This window comes from Aplidium turbinatum, chromosome 8, assembly GCF_918807975.1.
Source record: "Aplidium turbinatum chromosome 8, kaAplTurb1.1, whole genome shotgun sequence".
Classification (NCBI taxonomy): domain Eukaryota; kingdom Metazoa; phylum Chordata; class Ascidiacea; order Aplousobranchia; family Polyclinidae; genus Aplidium; species Aplidium turbinatum.
The window spans coordinates 18,934,594-18,955,065 of NC_137479.1; the positions used below are offsets into that span (position 1 = coordinate 18,934,594).

General features: G+C 37.9%; 1 protein-coding gene across 1 annotated transcript; it reads right to left on the reverse strand.

Annotated features, from left to right (window-relative positions):
- Positions 1 to 653: 653 nt before the first annotated feature.
- LOC145775795 (copine-3-like) lies at positions 654 to 16,767 on the reverse strand. The gene is made up of 13 exons (XM_082587165.1): positions 16,618 to 16,767; positions 15,882 to 16,061; positions 12,566 to 12,640; positions 10,633 to 10,707; positions 9,831 to 10,004; positions 8,292 to 8,387; positions 8,004 to 8,093; positions 7,834 to 7,893; positions 7,242 to 7,482; positions 6,783 to 6,916; positions 6,555 to 6,669; positions 5,358 to 5,479; positions 654 to 1,668 (listed from the first exon to the last, which is right to left on the reverse strand). Exons 1-13 carry the CDS (start codon positions 16,765 to 16,767, stop codon positions 1,495 to 1,497), a joined length of 1,686 nt encoding a protein of 561 aa, XP_082443291.1. The 3' UTR covers positions 654 to 1,494.
- Between the last annotated feature and the right edge of the window lie 3,705 nt (positions 16,768 to 20,472).

Consider the following 20,472-nt stretch of genomic DNA (forward strand, 5'->3'; position numbering starts at 1 on the left):
GGAGAGGCCACTCCAGTCGCCCCCATCCCTGGGTGCGAAAAACAAACCGGAGGACAGCAGTCTGCGGGTTATAAGTCTTACCCAGAGTGCTACCATTATCTGAAAAGATGGAAGGATGCCTACTACTATTATTGGTAAGATTGCCAGATATATTTTTTTACACTTCCAGCCCAATTGCAGCTAAAAAGTAGCCAATCCATTTACAAATTGACACCCCAAAAATAGCTTAAAACTTGCACAAATTAAAGTTAAAACAAATTTTAACCATTGGCAGATAAAGTATCAAGTGAAGAATTAAGAACGCTCGGCATCCATCAAGTAGAAGAGGTTGTGCGGTGGAGGAGACTCTGTTGGGACGGCCACGCTCAACAAATGGAAGAGGACTCCTGGCCTAAGAAAGTTCAGTCGCTGGAATTAGAAGGAAGTCATTCACGTGGACGGCCAAAATAGGTGGTGCGATGGCATGCGAAGCGACTTCCGAAGGGGGAACCTTGTGGCGGCCAATGTTCAAAATAGGAGTGCGTGGAAAGCCGCCATGAAGCCGGATCGAAATTTGTTGACGTTTAACCCTCCCAATAGGGGAGCAAAAACACGGAAAACCGTGCACTAACTAACTCCCTTAGCATATATGAACATATCGACCAATAAAAATATCGAATCAAGACTGCACCCCATTTATTATAAACAATCATGAGCCGCAACGACTATGCACTGAAATATAGCAACAAATGATGAAAACCCCATTAGGCAATTTTACTGTTTGTGCACTGCAACAAAGTAAGGTGAACGTTTTTATTGCTATGACTTTTTTCAAGTACGTATTGATGTAGGCTATGTAAGAAGCAGTGTCATCATCATCATCATAATCCATCGTCGGTTTGTTCCCCACTAGTGGGGGTGGCCGATTGTTTCCGCGCAGCAATTGTCTTAATCCCTTTTCTCCATTAGATATCGGCACGATCATGATTTCAGGTAAAAATAATGCAATTTAATAAATAAGAAACTTTATGCGTGATCAAGAGTCATGACAATAAAAAAATAATTGGTAAGATGAACACATTTAAGATCGTTTGACTTGAAAATAGAACGTCATTGTGTTTGTTCAGTTGCATTAACACATTGTCACCAATTAAGTTGCAGAAAAGTGAAGGAGGTACTTGAAGTTTTGAACTGAGCGCAATCAATAAAAAATACGTAAGTTATCGTTGTTAGATATTTATAACGAGCAGGCAACTGAAGCTGTCAGCTAATCCCTTACATGACAAATGACGTAACAAAGGTATCACAAGAAGGCAGACGATGGAACACTGAACAATTTTGCCACTGACTCAATAGAGCGGTGGATGCGGAAAATAATTGAACAAAAATAAAAGTTATTTCTTCACAGCACTAAAACGATAGTGCAGTTTCCGTTCATAGCAGGTTACACAATACACATGGCAGACAAAGCTAGTGCAGGTATTCCACGACAGGATGAAAAAGATTGCTTTGGAATTAAGGATACGGTGAGGGGCTACTGCGCTGAGAACCTCCAGTCTGTGTTTGTGGGGGTGCAAATTGCTGGGGAGGGTCACGGCGCATTGGGTGCATACCGCGAGCTTTGAAATATGACGTCACTTGGGAAGGGACTTCGGCCAAGACAGTCTTGGCTAGCTGGGCAGGATGTGCCTAAAACAACGGAAATAATGAAGTCAATTTTTGTAAAAGATGATGAAAGTACAATATATACTAGGATGTTTCATTTTTTCACGATTTTTGAAATTGAAAATGCTTGGGGTCTAATCAGATCGGATTTTGGCCACATACAGCCGATTCAAAATATTTTTTCGATTGGACGACTTTTAGAGGGTGCGCGACCCCCCCAAAGTTTGAAAATTTGAAGCGTGGGAAAATTTGCAGGAAGTATGCGATATCTCGGTAACGGAAGGAGATAGGAAGACGGGCAAGGTGTCAACTTGTTCGGAATGGCCAACTTCCTATCTGCGCTTAATACATTTTACTACCCTATCTGCAACGGAAAAAAAGTTAATTGCGAAAAACTGTTTTTTTCATATTTTCGATGTTTTCTTCCCAGTTCTACAGAAGCAAAACCCTTCCAGTAACTGCAGTGATGACAAATGACATTTTTTACGAACAAAAGGTTTTGTTAAATGCACTTTGATCTAACAATGCAGGTGGACGACTGGTAGAATATTATACTGTGCTTTTTAAGTTTTCAGAACTACATTCTTGTTCGAGTTTGTAGTAAGAAGATTTGTTAGTTATAATGTATAGGGTTGTTTTGAGAAGCTCCCGTTGCAGATTAAGTCGATGTCATTCGCCATCTGCTGGTATAATTTACCATGGATTGTCATTGCAGGTGTTAAGATTTAAGTATTGGCTATTTGTACCCAGAAGTAGTTAGTTCAATTGCTATTATGCCAGAAACAAGACTTGACGCCAGTGAGACATTGCAGAAATTTGAAAAGCTGCCAGGGAATGTACTACCCACAAACATAAGCGTTCTTCACCACTACATTTTTTTATGCAAGCAATGCAGTGAAACGAATCCCAAGTTCTTTAAGAAGCCTCCATGTTTTGCTGATGTCAAGGGACAGTTGATAAATGATATAGTTCATGTTTGGGTTAGTGCCAGCCTTCCGGTGATGAGCATCATTCGAGTTGAGACCAGGTTAAAACTGCTCATAAACAAATTTAAGGCAATCAAGAAAAGAAAACAGCCACAGACGGGAGCGACAGAAGGTATATTCCATGAGCTGTTTGATATCTGCAAGTGTAAATGTGCCATTCCATCACAGGTGAAGTTTTACAACGGCAGACTTTCTTGTAGCTGTCAATGGATGCACCGTATCCCAGAAGAGGAGGTTGAGTTTTTGCAAGATCAAAGTTCTGCTAGAAAGATGTTTATTACTGCATCTCGCGACAGATCTTTTACTTTAAGGGTAAAAAAATAGATTGAATCATCGGAGTTCTTACCAGCAAAAGTTACCAAGTGAAGATGAACCATCTTGCTCTTATTCAACCAGCTCAGAAACTTCCAGCCTGGTAGCACAGGAGAGGCTAAGGCGAAGACCTGCAGATATGATTACACCTGATATAACCGTTTCCAGCAGTGAGTCTTCGGAAGATGAGACACGAGGCTTAATTCTTGATCCTGATTTCACCAAGACAGCAGTAACAGGTGGCAAGATGTACACAAAAAAACGAAAAATTGCCGTAAGTTCTTTAAGCTGTATGTTAGCTGACCGGCGAAACACTTCTACTCGCCAACAATCTGACCAGTTGCTTGCATGTGCTGGTGACGATATTGTTGCCTCACCGACTACCATGTATAGATGTAGGGAGAAAACAAGAAAGCTGTGTTTAGAAAAATGTGATGATGACATCTCTGCTTCCGATTTCCTGCAGCTTCATTATGATGATCGAAATGTGAATGGTATGGATCGTTATGTGTTTTTGATTCAAACGCATGATCGAGCAAAGAACAAAACTATGGAAAGAGTTATCGGAGTAAAGTCTTTTCTCAAGGAAATTTCTGTTAATAGTGAAGCTGTCTTTAATGCGATTATTGGTGCATGTGGTGCATTTAAGCAATGCTGAAGAATAATCATTAAGTGTTACATGCCGGCAGTAATTTTTATTCTTGGGTAACATGCCCGAATTTTCGTTCTACATAATGTTGCTTATTTGTTTTGCTTTCAGTGGTCATGACTGGGGGATCCCTGTTCCTGCGTTTGAGTACCTCTAGTCCGCAAGTATTGTACATACTGTTGAATTTATGATTTTCTTCGCGTTCACATGGTGTATGACTCTTGATTTGCACAGCCACGTCAATGTCAACTGTTTTGTTTAATTACTCTGTGTTGGTAGCTTATGCTGAAACGTTTACATGTGAGAGACACTTAGAATACCGTCATAGGAGATGACGGTATTCTAAGCCAATCGTGAAAGGAAGTCCATTGTTGTGTAACATTCGATGGACACTTGTACCCTATGCCATAGCACATGTTTGTTGCTCTCTATAACTTGTAATCACTGTAGTTACTGGTTCCAAGGGTTTTGCTTCTGTAGAACGAAACATCGAAAATATGAAAAAAACAGTTTTTTGCAATTAACTTTTTTTTCGTTGCAGATAGGGTAGCAAAATGTATTAAACGCAGATAGGAAGTTGGCCATTCCGCACAAGTTGACACCTTACACGTCTTCCTATCACTTTCCGTTACCGAGATATCGCATATTTTCCCACGCTTCAAATTTTCAAACTTTGGGGGGGCCGCGCACCCTCTAAAAGTCGTCCGATCGAAAAAATATTTTGGATCGGTTGTTTGTGGCCAAAATCCGATCTGATTAGACCCCAAGCATTTTTGATTTCAAAAATCGTGAAAAAATGAAACATCCTAATATATACAGTTATACACTGAAGCACAAATACTAACGTGCCACTGCTACTTCTCCGTGCTATTCTTCGTGTCTCAACTTACACTGGAGGCTGTACTCAAGTACCTTGTGAGGTCGAAATGACGACGAACACAAATTAGTGTGAAGTGCATTTTGCAAAAATAATTGCAGGTTATTGCTGAAGCTTGTTTAAACACAAAAGCGTTTTACTTCAAAGATCCGGAAAAAGGAAATTATTTTTTTCTCCAGGGTTGCACGTGAAAGTAGCAAAAATATCATTGAAGCAAATTTTGTAGCGCCGTTTCCGCTATCACTACTAAAAAGTAGTGCACTAATAGCGGCGCTACAAAAGTAGGGGGTACTGCCCACCTTTGAAGACTTGTGACAGTCGAGATTGTCAAAGGTTCAAACATCATGTAAAAAAATTCATGTAACAAATTGATGCCAAATTTGTAAGCACCACGCACTCACTTTGCAGCGCAGTCACCGCATTGTCTCACACTTTCTTGGTTGATCACTCGCTGTAAACTTATAGAGCACGGGTACCGTATTCAACTTTTTACTCTAACGATAAATTTATCCCCACCAACTTCCACATTACTTTTTGATAATGTGTAAATTTAACCTTTGATAAAAAAAGTAACCTGAGAGTAAGTTTAGTTCAGCTTGAGAATTCTTGATGTGAAGGATCTTGGAAATAACATTTCTACTTCGGTGCAAATTCAAAGAATCAGACCAATAAGACGCAGATTATCTGGTAATTATTATTTTTTTTTATTGAGCCATTCCCTTACCTCTGGGATGCAGTTTAACACTTTCACGTTTGCGGTTAACGTGACCAGCAAAGCTGACAGCTACTGACAGTTAAATGGTTCAAAGACGAGGTGTAGGCTAATTTGTTGCAAGAATAACAAAACCTCTTCAAAATACACCAATTGCAATCTTTGATCTTGACTTACGTTTTTAAAATCTCGGAAAGGAACGAACTGAACTATATCCCTCATGGTTGGTCGACCGCTTCTATCTGTCAATCTGACATCATCTCCATCCAATACGTTCATTTCCGTGAAATCAGCTCCACCTACGCAAAAATTAATACCTCATAAAATAAAAAATCCTTCAATCAATTCAACACTACTCTTCACGCTGGAGTTCTGACGCATACTGAGAAACAATACAACAACGATTGGAGAATTCCTAAGTTTGACAATACATTTTGATGTACCGCATGAAGCGTGGTTCTTCAATACAGAGAATATCGTTGTTGCGTGCACGCCTACTACCATAACAATCATCGGTGTCACAATCAATATGCGTTGCTTGGGCGACAGGCTGCACTTATGTCATTGTGTAATTCTGTTGTGGTGTTTTGACGATTACTGACCGATAACTATGCCGCAATCTTTGTTGTGAAATCTGCTTCTAGAAGTTTTTGTGTACGTGAGAATATGGAAACTTCTTTCACTTGTTGACCAAACGAATTAGTTCTTACGATGTCATATTACCCTGGTCTCCGCAAGCTTTTAGTCCAAACAAACCTGTTATAAACAGTTCCGTGATTTGATTTTTATTGTAATTAATAGAGTTGTGTAATATGGGGATTAGAAGTTGTAATGAAAAGTAAATTGAAGACGATTGTAGAGTTCCAGTCGATATAGAATGGATTGTGAAAGGGTACGTAATTGCCAGTTGTGAAGTAGCTGTTGCAAGTAGTAATGTATATTTATTTTGAAATCGAAGAAGATGTTTGCTGTTCACAATTTGATTTCTTTATGTGCTTTAAGTAGTAAACCATTCGTCAGTTCAAGAATTGTCTTCTATCATCTCACTAGCAGAATTATTCGACCATTTATTTGACTGTTTAACGTTTGATATCCCAATAAACTACGTCATCAATCTTTCCAATGTATCTTTAGAAAGAATTGTGACACCTAGCAACATAACTGTTGTAGCAGGGAAAACGATAAAAGATATCCCTCTTTTCAAATAGTTGAATGGCCACGACGAAAAATAATCAGCCTTTAGGCAGGATAGTACAAGAATTCCATGTGTTTCAGTGATTGCAAATTATATTGATTCATGTTGACATGGCCAAAGTTTGTCGTATAACCAGGCGAGCATTAACAAATAATTACATGACACTAACACCGACGTACCTACACCGACGATGATGATAGACATCGGCAGATGCGACGCGGCGACAATGGCGTCTTTGGTTTCATGAAAATCGGTGATAACCCCGTCGGTAAGAATTAAAAGAATGAAGTAATTCTGAAATAAAATTTCGGAATTATTCATAAGAAATTATCAGACAGCCTTTAAAAGTTGCGAAACCAAATTGACAAAAACATAAAAATTGCAGAAAAAGTTATGAGCGACCCTACCGAGGCTACGCTCTTCTGCGCTTCTTCTTGAGCAAACCTTGTCACGTGACCGATGACGGGGGCGAAGTTGGTGGGTCCATAGAGTTGTACTTGCTGCACACAGTTGTGATAGGCGGCTTCTACGCCAGATATGCCTGGAGAACAAACCGACAGTGTGTAAGGAAATACAAGGCTTTGTGTGTAATAAAGTGGGGGCTTTCCGGCTAAAAAATAGTTCTTACCTTTTACAAAAAGTAGTTACCTGATATAAAAATCACCAGCAAACTTATCAGATTTTATGAGCACACTACTTATCTATTATTATTTACCCAAGGTTATTTTCACTACGACTACGAGTTTTTCAAAAGAACGTCTGTTCGAAACGCAAATGAAATGCATTGAAGTTTCGACGAGTTTTAAGAGTTTAGCTTTGCAATTCGTGAAAACTAACTGAGTCAACGTCATGTCGGCTTCACTCACCGGCGCAGAACGGATTTTGGAAGTTGAAGTTTAGCGGAAACTCGTGGGACACTTGATAAGAAGGCGGGACTTTGGCTCCGAATCCAAGTGCAGGAAACAACTTGTCGCTGTCGTAATCCTGACAGACAGTCCCAACCGAACGGAGCGCGGCTACGTACTCGTTGGGTTGGTGGGGGTTAATATAGTGCAGGGATTGGGGAGTCCGAGGGTCCCCATTTGACCCTGTGAAGTCGACGGCAACCTAAAAAGTTCAAATAATTTTCAATGTAACATGTTATTTGTTTGTGTTTTGGACACTAAAATGAAACTATTTCATACATTGAACTTAGATTGATTAACGCTCAAACTAACTTACAACGAAAATGACTAGAAAACCAAAAACATGCACAATACTTTGACATAACAAAACATACGTTTGCTGTAACTGTAACAAAACTACTGTTTGCTGCAACTGTCGGCTTGCAGGTGCAGGCAAGACCACGGTGTCGTGTGATCACTTTGGAAATATTACAGACACATCAGTTGTGCAATTCAAGGATGCAACAATGTAAAAATTAGACCATGCTGGATTCAATTTCAATAGATAAAATACCGTGAAATTGATCTGACATCCGCCAAGTATGAAATCCAGAAAAGTGTGTTCAGTTTCAATCTAAAAAATTAAGCAAATTGTTTGATCAACATCAACTTTTTTAAGGCAACAGCAAAACATGACAATCCTTGCAAAACATGGCTAGAGTAGAGTCTATTACCAACTACTACCTTGCAAGAAGATAAAAAGATGATTCCAGAATTTTTGTATTTGCTTCCTTTTTTCTTCTTCTTTGCAGGATTGATGCAATCCCACTTCACCTTCAACACAAGGTTACTGAGATAGAAGCAATAAATTATTCATACGATTCACAAACTCTTGAACTGCCATGCGGATAATTTACAACGGAGGACAAAACTAGATACAATACTAACCCTACCCCACTAACAGATAGTTTAACATATCGCTTTCATAGCATCAGTTTGGTTTGCTCAGCTAATCAGTATTTACATTTTCACCTGCTGTGTGGCGGCTTCGATAAAGGAACGAACGGTCGTTGTGAATTCGCCGATAAAGTCTGAAGATCCGTCGCTATCCCAGTCGAAGCATTTGATCTGTGTTCGTCGTTATCAAATTATTCACGACGCGGAAGCATGAAAGTATTCAAGCTGAAACTAGTCACGCTAAAACTTTAGTTTGTTATTCTCAGTTTTCCGTCCTTTCTTTCCCGCACGAGGAGGGTTGGACGCCAGCAAACTTCGATCCGGCTTCATGGCGGTTTTCCACGGACTCCTATTTTGAACGTTGACCACCACAAGGTTCTTAACGTCAAAAATGCACCATGTTGATCACTACGATAATATACGTAATATCTCTATTAGGGAAAAATTGGTCCAATTGACCAACCAAGGCATAACACAGCATACAATAAGCTTGGCTCATGAATATGTGACTAAGCACTGAGCAGCTGTGCTTTGTTTTCGTTTCTAGCACTAGTTGTAACGTTCATCTGATGAAATTGAAAGTAAAAGCAACAACAAACAAGATGGTTTATTGCTTCACTGTCGTTTCGCGCACCATGACAATGCGCATCCTCAGAGCGAATAACATACAAAATAAAATTTCACAAAGTTATATACTGCAGTGCGATTGAAGGCAAGAAAAAATAAAACACGCAATATTTTAAAAATTTGGCTAATGATGTGCGGTTACTTTCCACGTTAAATTACGTAAAAACTTCCAACAATGAACATAAATTCGAAGCAGTGAAGACCATTAGAAATTCGAGACAAAATTAAATTACAATAACGTTTCAAACTGTGTTTAAGTAGGCTTGAAGCCTGCGTGTCGAGACAATAACTTTTCAGTATTGTGCTTTGTTTACCGAAAAACATACGTTTTAAACAGCATCATGGCTGCCTAAAGATACGGCCTTTTTTCACTATTTGTCACATTTTGCAGAAATTTTCAGATTTTGCCAACTTTGGGCGACTGTTTTAATGAATTTTTCTAAAAATTATATTTTTTCGCCTTCTTTACTGTTTTCCCCAGATGACACAATAGGTTTTATCATCAGATGTTGAAAAAAACAAAAACAATTTAATTTTGAAGATTTTAGTCAGATTGTTAATTTTTCAATAACAGTCTGATTGAGCGTTTTTCAACTTATTTTTTCTCATTTGCTACTGCTTACATAAGACAACAAAAAGCATTTATATCATTAAGAGACAGCAAAAAGTAAAAACGTCTCAGAAAATGCCAGTCAAACACTAGCAGTAGCGGTAATCAAAATCTGCAAAATCAGGCCGCATCTCTAGGTGGCCGTGACAGCATGCACAAAACCTTTGAATACCCCTCGTTCTCCAATACCAAAAAGCAATCATGCTTGCCTACAAATCAGATAGAGCATGATTTTTAATAAGCAAAAAAGTCACTAGGCTATTTTTACAAGATAACAACTGAGCGAGTGATCGCGCTAACCACCCATGCACCCTGATGTTCGCAACAAGCCGAAAAATAGCTTGGCGGAATTGAAAAAAGTTAAAACAAAAATTTACCATCAGATTTGTGTCGTAATTTCCGCCACACAAGGTTTGCACAGAAACCTTAAAAGGTTTCCAGGTCGGATTTAAAGAGTTTTTAATCCATTCTGTCCGATGCACCATCATCATCCGGCCGTCTGGACCTGGTCTGTGAATCTCAAGATATGGATCAGATTTCCCAAAAAAATCCTGTAAAAACATCAACACATTTTTCGCATTGGTCTACAAAGTTGAACTACTCACCAAATAACGTGCACACCGAAAACAGCTTGCAGCGGCACTTCAATTTAGAGTAAAACTGTTGTAATGTTTTGATCTGATCTCAGATAGTGAAGCTTAAGGTGAAATTGCAACAAACATTTCACACCAACGATGCGGAAGTTGCAAGTCAATCAGCTAGAAAGTAACTGCTTCCACTTCCGTTTTAATGGCACTGATACAAGTGTATTATCATAAGCGAAAGGCGTGGGTGTTCAAGTTCATCGGTTAATAAACGTGTTTATTAAAAATGCATGATTGGATTTCTAAATCTTATTTCAACCACTCAATTTTCCCACAAGCGTAACATTGTATATTAAAAACGAGTAGCTTTTCGTTTTGTTTTTATTTTTGAAAGGCCAATTTTTAGGACTCAAATAAAATTTTATCAACGCAACAATATATTTGGTTTTCATGCATCAAGTTTTTTTTCGTTTTTTCATTTTGCTTTGCCACCCGGTTTAACAACCTCTGATATTAATATTTTAACAGGTCCTAGCATGCAGAGTTGAGATAACAGTAAAGAACAGCAATTCACGTGAACCAAGAACAAACTTACTTTCTTGTCAAGATTCTGAGCTCTGAATGTGAGGATAGCTACTTCATTATTTCCACTTAATTCTTCTGCGGTGATCTGCCACAAATGTATAATCCGTGTCAAAGTTGCACCACCTCACCACTTACAATTATGAGGAGTATTCATAGTGCTCACTGCTCATGCATGCTGTCAGTAAAGGGTAGCATACCTATCGAATCAAGCTACTACAAGCAAAAAAATATTTTGACAACATTACACAATTATCTGCGACAGTGGTTCTTAACCTTTTTAATATCGTTACCTTTAAGAACATGATAAATTTCCATTACCCCCTTTTCAAAAAATAACAAATTACAGCTTGCCATCAATTAATAAAAAAACACACACAAAAACGATGTCATAATTTACATTCAAACGTCCGTTAAAAGTATAATTAATGGGAAAGCTGATAATACTGCTTTTTTTGCTATCAAGCTGTCAAATCCAGGCAGAGTGGAGAATAGACAGCATCTCATATCATCATCATTCATAAGCTAGTTACGACATTTCGTTTTCATAGATGCTATTGCTGAAAATCTTACTTCACAGAAACATGTTGAAGCAAATTGGGTCAAAAAACTTAACACTTTTCTGGAAAGAATTGGATATTCACATTGAAAGCCAACCCAAATATTTCCGATATCTTCCCTTGCGAATTTGGTTTTTAGATTTGTATCTTCAGGCAGTCCAAGACACTGTATTTGCGCTGCCATATTGACATCGTATCACTAATACAGCTTTTTTCAATTGAAAATGGCTTACAAACCCACAGGTCCTTGAATTCCAGGAAAGTATTTTTCAATAGCGGTAACTATCGAATTCAAGTGGCTAACAATACCCTGAGTAAAGCTGCATTTCATATTCGGAGCACATTGCAACAGCATTGTCAAATTTGAAAACACTCTTGTGCAGTTTTTCGTGCTATTCCAGGGATTCATAGTATCCCTGTACTATTCCTTCATACAGTTGCATCTTGCTTTTGAAAGCTGCTACTTTGCCGTGATTCGCGTCCAAGGTAATGTATGGCATGTGATATGTCATTGTTCGTATAAATGCAGAGATTTGTTAAAAACATTTTTTCGGTTTCGCATGAATATTTAAATTTTATGTTGTTTTTATTTTGGGGTCCATGTCGATGGCAACCCTGACTATACACAAGAGGCCAGGACACTGTGATGTCACAAACGGCACGGTCTTAAATGAAACAAAATATAAATGCACACGAAAATCTATCTATTCAACGTTCTAATCTATAGGGCTGAAAATACTGTATTTTATTGGAATGTCACTACAAAACGTAATACACTATATGTAATCATGGCCACCTGGAGATGCGGCCTGATTTGTCACATTTTGCAGATTTTGATTACAGCTACTGCTAGTGCTTGACTGGCATTTTTTGAGATGGTTTTACTTTTTGCGGTTTCCTAATGACAAAAAACTTTTTTGTTGCCTTGGGGAAGCAGTACCAAATGAGAAAAAGTAAGTTGAAAAACGCAAAATCAGACTGTTATTGAAAATTAACAGTCTGACTAAAATTTACAAAACCAATTTTCTTTGTTTTTCAACATGTGAGGATGTTAAAACCTATTGTGTCATCTGGGGAAAAGAATAAAGAAAGCGTAAAAATATAATTTTAGAAAAAATTATTTAAACGTTCGCCCAAAGTTAGAAAAACCTGGAAATTTCTGCAAAATGTGACAAATCAAGCCGTATCTTTAGGTGGCCATGATGTAATATAATATAAATAAACTGTAATATAAATTACAGCCCAAAAATGTCAAATTACCCCTCTTGGGGGTAATTGCCCACAGGTCAAGAACTACTGATCTACAAAACTAGCAGAACGTTAACAAGAAACGCAGTTAATTGTGTTGTACAATGGTTTATTTGTATTAGTCATAGCCATGCATACCGTTATTTTTCCTTTTCCTGCCGCCTGCTTGGTGTGTAACAAAAGCTGTTGCGTGATAGCGCCATGAGATACGATCTGTGAACATCGAACAAAGGTTGTTATTGTGTTTCATATACAATGAGAACAGAAAATCCTTGCACTTTTTTTCATTTTATGATTAAACATATTGAATGTCACCTATATGCATTTTAATATGCTAAATGTCTTGCTAAACTGTCTAAAATTTAGGTCTAATTGTGGGCATTAATTGTAAGGTCTAAAATGAACCAAAAAAAAGCCATCATTCAGCTCCATCGCGCGGGGAAATCGACTCTGAGATCATTAAGTTCTGAAAAGTTGCCAAATCCACTGTTTATCATGTTGTGAACAGATTTAAGGGACTTGGTACATCTAAAAGATCGTCCTAGGAGTGGAAGACCTCGCACTGCTCAAACAAAGTAAGTGGTTAAGGCTGTAGGAGAAAGGGTGAGGAGAAACTTAAACAGATCTATCCGTCAAATGTGAGCAACATTTCAATCAGTACCATTGTGAAAAAGGATCTTCTGTTGTCTTCCTTACACTTCTCAAAAGGCAAAAGAGACTTGAAATAGCACAGATCCTTCTCAGAGAACTGAAGGCAGGCATGGTAGGGCAAGAAATCATTTTTTCAGACAAAAAACTCTTCACAATTGAAGCTCAGTTTAATAATCAAAATGATAGAATTTATGCAAAGTCTTGCATATAGCAGATATTAAACATTCTATAAGAACATAACAGTTTACCACCGTTAAAAACTGTCTTCTGTCATGGTGTGGGTTGGCATGGATAACCCTATCAATAAAACTTGGAAGTCTCCTCTGATTTTCAGACAATGGGTTAAAATCTATTCAGATCGTGACATCAACGATATTTTCGTTCCAGCCCTTGAAGAGATGAAGAAACACTATAAAGATCAGCCCTTCACATTCCAACAAGATGGTGCACCATCCCACACCTCAAGAAGGACTCAGGACTGGTGCTCACATCAACTTCCAAGATTCTGGAGCAAGGAAATGTGGCCTCCCTCATCGACTAATTTGAATCCTATGGACTTTTGTGTGTGGTCAACTGGTCATTATTGGAGGCAAAGGCCTGTTCCGTTGCTCACCCAAGTGTTAATTTTCTGAAGCAATCACTCTTGCGGGAATAAGCCAAAATACCCCGGATGAGCTACGTGCCTCTGTCGAAAGATTCCGGCAAAGAATTCAGAGAGTTATCCAAGTGAAAGGCGGCCACATTGATAATAAATTTAAAAAAATTCATTCCTAGTATTGTAAGCTCAGATTGCGATTCCTTTTTGATAAAATTTTAATTATTTTCTATTAATAAATCGTTTATAAATTGGTCCAAGGACTTTCTTTTCACCCTGTAAATGTACTGCTGTATTTCTTACGTTACACTAAACTCCACTCATTTGAGTATAAAGACAGAGCACCAGCACATATGGAGCTAATCAACAAAAAGGTACTTTGAGTATTAGTGTAATCAGTAGAGACATGAAATCAACCTAAAAGATGATTTGACAGAATCTTCATCAAAAGCAAATGCAATTCTATCAAAATGTTGTTGTTGATCTCACATGTTGTGTAAGCATGAAGCAAAAAAACAAAAGCAAAAATGCAAATAACCACAATAACTTGCTTCATATTTATTTATGTTTCAAATTTATGGAACCTATATTTAACATTTAATAATGCTAATCAAATAAAACCATTTAAGTAAAAAAAAAAAAAACTAAGTCCTATTCATCTTTGTGTGAACCTTCTTCACCACTCCAAGGGTCGAGGGCTCTGCCTTTTACCATCCTTGGGCAGTAGCGGCAACAGTCTAGATGTTTGGGTAGGTGTGTACTGTCTAGCAGCTACTGAATTGATTTGTCATCCAGTTCATGCACACCATTTGGCACATAGTAGATGGCGCAGTTGCAGATGGTGTAGTCTGCCGTTTGTTCCTCCTTGCCACATACACAGATCAAGCCATTTCCCATTTGTGCATGTTCATACTGCTTACTTGTACCACCACTCGTACTGCTTACTGTACTTTCAAAAATTTACATTTTGAAGAGACCTACATTACAGATGAGCAAATCGCAATAGTAAGCCAGTTTTAATCCAGTGATGTCCCTGTCCCTATTCCTGAGGGTGGCCGGATTTACCTTCACGTACCGCAAGCCGCAACTGCCTTCACACCCTGCTTCCACATTGATCTGTCTACAGTGCTCTCTCTTGTCAAGCCGACCTTGCTGCTTTGCTTGTTAACTTGCCTTTTCAACGATTTCTTGGGTGTTCCTTGTTTCCCATGACTCTCCACTGGCAACTCTAGCGCTCTTCTCAACATCATCTTCATTCCTTCTCTAACATGCCCATATCGCCTCAATCTATTTGCCAACTCGTTCAACCCAAGCAAGCTCATTAGTTGCTCGACATTCCTTTTGTCCATCAGTTTCACACACACATTGCCTTCACCATCCCTCTCTCAGTTCTGCTTAAAAGTGTAATTCGTTTTCCCATAAGGACCATGTCTCACTTCCGTACAGCATTGCAGATCTCGCGTAAGATTGTAAGGTTTATGCCTGTACTTTTTACAGGAATCGAATTTCATCTTCCAGCATCATCCTAAGACTTATAAAGTGAGAACACTTAACTTTTTTTTTACTATGGGTAGTATTTCACCAAGCAGTGTATATTTAAAAATGCAGATCAGCACAATTGAAAGTAGCAACTAGCAACATGTATAATTGTACTCATGTAGTTAGTATGAACATTACCTGAAAGAAGAAAACAAAAGATGAGGATGAGCTGAGTGAATGAAAAGCAAAATGAACTGAATATCAATGGAAACTGTTTAAAGGAGGGAAAGCGAGATGAACAATCCGCACTCTGAGAGTAAAATTTCTAAGTGCAATGGAAATAAGCAAAAGTCAGAAATATATTTTACACGCAGTGCAATAAAGGAGAAATTATCACTTAAGTGAATGACACAGACTCACAGAGGCGGATTGATGAGAAATGTTTTAATTTGAATACACTTGTTAAGCAACAGTCTATTTCACTAAATGACCATGATTGTAGCTTTGATTAAAAAAAACTGGCTGTTTTTACAAAATGACGTTCATGACAATTTCATTAACCCTTGCATCAGTAATCAGTATGTATTTATTTCATGTAGTCACAAATCCAAGTATCTTGTTTTAATTGCAAGCATTCAATTTATCCATTGTCAGTCAAATGTATAAGTATTAAACTATGTACTGTATAAGTGTATAGGCCTACGCATAAAGCATGATAGATTTGCTTACATGTCCTAATGTGCATTCAATCTCTCCAAGAAAATCATCATCTAATAAACTTTGTGTTGCATTATCAATGTCAAAAACAGAAAATTTTAATTTCTGAACTTCCTCAAAATAGTAATCCATAACAAATGTTTTGGCAAAATTAGGATTCAGATTGTTTAAGACCATCTCAGTTCTTCCATGCTGAAAAATAATATATGTCATATTAAAATTCTATTTGAATTTTTAATTTAATTATAATTTAATTCTATTTGAATAAGACCCTTCTGATGATCCGTTAAAGGTGAAACAGGCTGTTAAGGATTCAGATAGTAATAACTATATTTGATTTAATTCGCTCTGCTTTGCTTAGCATTGAGCACTTTTTGTAGTACTTTAATAGTTTTTATTGTTTTTATGTCATATTATGTACATTGTACATTGTTGCAACTTGCAACTCAATGGATGACACCTTTCAAAGTGCAATTAACCTTAAGCAAATACAACAGATGTGGCTCAGGGCTGCCTCGCAACAATGCAACATGCATGTCAGTAATAAAACAGTAAATCTATCTAAATCATGAAACAACTTTCCACAAACCGTAATAAATATTCAGATTATAAACATAACTTGTGTGAAATAAAGGCAACTTACAAATTTAACTATAGAGTAAGTTATTGAATAAGTTTTGTTTGAGGCAGATTTATCAAGAACATGCTATCATTTTTGTGTAAATGATATTTATTCCAGATTGCTTACCTCATACCACCGTTCACCTTGCCATATATACAACGCGCAGATTGGGTCAGACTTTGATAATAAATCTTTGTTTAAAAGATTTGTGCATGAAACTCTAAGTTCTACCTTAGAAAGGCAAGTTGCAGGAGGAGGAGCTGCCCCTTGTTGCATTTTTAAGTTTCAATATTACAAACAAAACTGGAAGACCAACATGAAATTCATCAGCAAAATGTATGAACTATGTTGATAAACATATTAACAATAAAAGATAAGCTTGGCTTGCATTGAAAACATTAGCCTACTACATGGAAATATTGAAGCCTAAGGTTGATCGTGCCAAATCCTTGTATTCAGTATGATGCAGTAGAAATAACTTCGTTGGTACGACAACGTAGTCATACAACAGTACAACACAGGAAAAGGGACTTTTACCCTAAGAAGATTCAGTCGCTGAAATTGGAAGGGTGTACCAGCGTAATTTATGTGAACATCCAAACAGGAAGTAGTGCGATAGCGTGCGGAGCAAAGTCTGAACGAAAAACCTTGTGACGGTCAACATTAAAAATAAGAGTGCATGAAAAGCCGTCATCAAGCCAGTTTGAAATTCACTGATGTCTAACCCTCCCAATACAGCAAACAAAGAAAGGAAAACATGAAGTACAGTGGGTGCAACCTAGTTCGTACCCTGAACAGTTCGTACCCTGAAAAGATCAAGAGAAAAAATTAAAAAAAGCCGAAGTTGCTGATTGCAGTTTAATAGCACAAAGCCGAAGTCGCTGATCAGAGTTTCCGCAAACAACTCGAGGGTTAGTGTTTGTGAAAACAGCAGAAAAATATTTGCGGAAACTGCGATCAGCAAGGGTTAGGGTTAGAGAGCATAGAATACTGGATGGTTAGAGTTGGATGCAACCTAATTCGTACCATGAACAATTCATACCGTAAGTTCGTACCTTGAAAAGATCGAGAGAAAAAATAAAAAAGCCGAAGTCGCTGATCGCAGTTTCCGCAAACAGTTAAAAATTTTTCGCAAACAAACAAAAACTTTTAGGATCATTACCAGAAATTTTAACATGTTTGCGGAAACTTAGATCAACCCTAATCCTTTTAAAATGTTTGCGGAAACTCCGATCAACCCTAAACCCTTTTAAAATGTTTGCGGAAACTGCGGTCTGCGACTTCGGGTCATTACCAAGTTTGGCCGCCAAAAAAATAAAAAAGCCGAAGTTGCTGATCGCAGTTTCCGCAAACATTTAAAAATTTTCCGCAAACAAACAAAAACTCTTAGCATCATTTTTTTTTTTTTTTTTAAATGTTTGCGGAAACTGCAGAAAAACGGAAACTGCGATCAGCGATGCTCTATTTTTTTCTCTCGATCTTTTCAATTTGTTTGTTTGCGGAAACACCCTAACCCTTTTAAAATGTTTGCGGAAACTCTGATCAACTCTAACCCTTTTAAAATGTTTGCGGAAACTGCGATCAGCAACTTCGGCAAACTCTTAGGATCATTACAGGAAATTTTAAAATGTTTGCGGAAACTTCGAAAAAACGGAAACTGCGATCAGCGATGTTCTATTTTTTTTCTCGCGATCTTTTCAGTTTGTTTGTTTGCGGATACCGATACCTAACCTTTCAATTTTTTCTCTCGATCTTTTCAAGATTGTTCATGGTACGAATTAGGTTGCACCCGTTAGAGTTAGGGTAAGCGGAAACTGTGGTTGGCGGGAACTGCGGAAAAATGTTTGCGGAAACTGCGATCAGCGAGTGTTAGGGTTAGAGCATAGATTACTCTACGGTTAGAGTAAAGGTAGTGTTGGGCGATATATCGAATTTTCGATACGATATCTTTTCAATATTGATGTTTATTTCAATATCGTTCGATATCTCGTAACTGCAAACCCCTACAAAAACGTTAAATGATAGTTTGTTTGTTTGTGCATTTGCAGTTTGTGTATTATTTCGTTGTTTGTTTTGGATATGGACAGCTTTGTCTGACGCAAATAAATAATAATAATAGTTATGTTTCAAAGGTCCAATGTTATGGAAGTATTGTGTAGTTCCAGATATCAAATTAGTTAGTGTTTTTTTATCTTTTCATTAAGAGCTTCATTCAATAGTTGAACTGTTTCATTTGAAACACAGCATTTGATTCAGGCAGATCTGACATATGAGACAAGTCGACACATCCAAGCTATTATGTATGATCTGATAAGTATCAGTAACAAGAAGTTCAGGATTTTCAGGGGAACTAATATTTCTCCATCTCTACTGTTGCCAACCTTCTTGAAGTATGTAAGTAGTAAGGCATCATCATTCACAACTTCAGCAATGTTAGCAAGGTACCAGTGTTATTCGCTTCCGTCAATCCAGATGGCAGCTGCGAACTCACCAACTTGATAGGCTGGTGCTGCAGAATCAGATTCCTGGTCATTTGATGTGGAGCTTGAATTTGCCTCTGTAAGCAAATGAATAGCAGAAAGCGCACTTTGGAGGTCTGACATTGTTATAGTTGCACATGAACGTGAATTATCTAACTAGCTGATAAGGTTGTTGGCATAGTCTTCAAATCTGGAATTTTTACGGTGTTGTTTCAGTCGGAATATTGAAGCACTTGATTTTAGGGAGAGGCATGTCTTCTTGGCATAGCGAACTTCAGTGCAAAGTCTTTTGTTCTTTATGTGATCTGTTACAGCATCACTTTGAAGGTAAGCAGTCACTTCCTTAGAAGTGGTAAAAGGCCCTGGTGGATTTTGCGCTTTCAGGAAATCTAAATCAGCAAGTTTACTTTGCTCTGCTCTGATATCAAGAGCTTCTTTTTTAGAGTAACCTTTTTCTTCATAAGCTTTCATTTTTCATTCCATTGCAGTCTAATTTCCTTGCTGTCTTGTACTGGTTTTTCCCATTTCTTTTTGTCAATCTTCTGAATATTTTCAAGTAAATCCGTGCTTTTATTGAGAACTACACTTCTGGCGGAATGGCCCGATTCGGTGAGTCCGATTCGGTGAGTTCGATCCCTTAACGGGGGATTTTTTCAATTTTTTTTTTTAATTATCGGGTACCGTGGCCTAATTATCATTGCCGTTTTAGGGTTAGGGGTTAGGAGTTAGGGTTAGGGGTTAGAGGTTAGGAACTCACCGAATCAGACTCACCAAATCGGACTCACCGAACGAATAGTAGCAGACCCCACTTCTGGAGACTGTATCAAGATTTCTTTTACCATAAATATTTATCTTGTAGTTCACTAATCCGACACTACGTTCTTCACCCAGGTTGTGAACTGGCAGATTATCCATTTTCTGTAGGACATCATCACTTGACGATCCAATTTTCAACAGCGATCCTGTGTCCTCATTTGCAGCAGGACCAAAACCAAACAGAGACCCTTTTTGAGTTTCCAAGCCTTTTGCAATAAGATTGAAGGAATAGAGCAAGCAAGCTCTTAACTTCGTTGCAGTGTTCTCGCAAGCAAACATTGATCGAGCTGAGAATTGTTGGTTTAGGTAATGTCGATTTGAACATATCAATTGACGAAAAAGAAGTAATACACTCTGATGCTTGCAGGAAATGATGTGCCTGAAGCATAGTCAAGTCAAGCATATATGACTCATGCAAAAATATTGCAACCCTATCATAACTTATTAATCAAAAATTTTAGGCCCATTTCCAACTCATTAAGGCCAATTATTGCCAAATTTTCGATTTTGTACATCGCAGTAGGCTAAATGGGTCGTTTTGGGCCAAAATGGGCTTGTACGGGCCAAATCATACAACTGACACTTCTGAAACTGTTACATTCCTATCTTAACTTTTCAAGACAAAACTTTTGAGACTAGTCCGAGCTTTCTATGACCACCGGTTCAAAAGTTAGGTGTCAAATCC

Coding starts and splice junctions, on each gene's coding strand:
- LOC145775795 (XM_082587165.1), bottom strand. CDS start 16,767: ATGCAACAAGGGGCAGCTCCTCCTCCTGCAACTTGCCTTTCTAAGGTA. Junction 16,062..16,617: donor AAGGTGAACGGTGGTATGAG/GTAAGCAATCTG, acceptor ATTATTTTTCAG/CATGGAAGAACTGAGATGGT. Junction 7,894..8,003: donor TCTTTTTATCTTCTTGCAAG/GTAGTAGTTGGT, acceptor TTAATTTTTTAG/ATTGAAACTGAACACACTTT.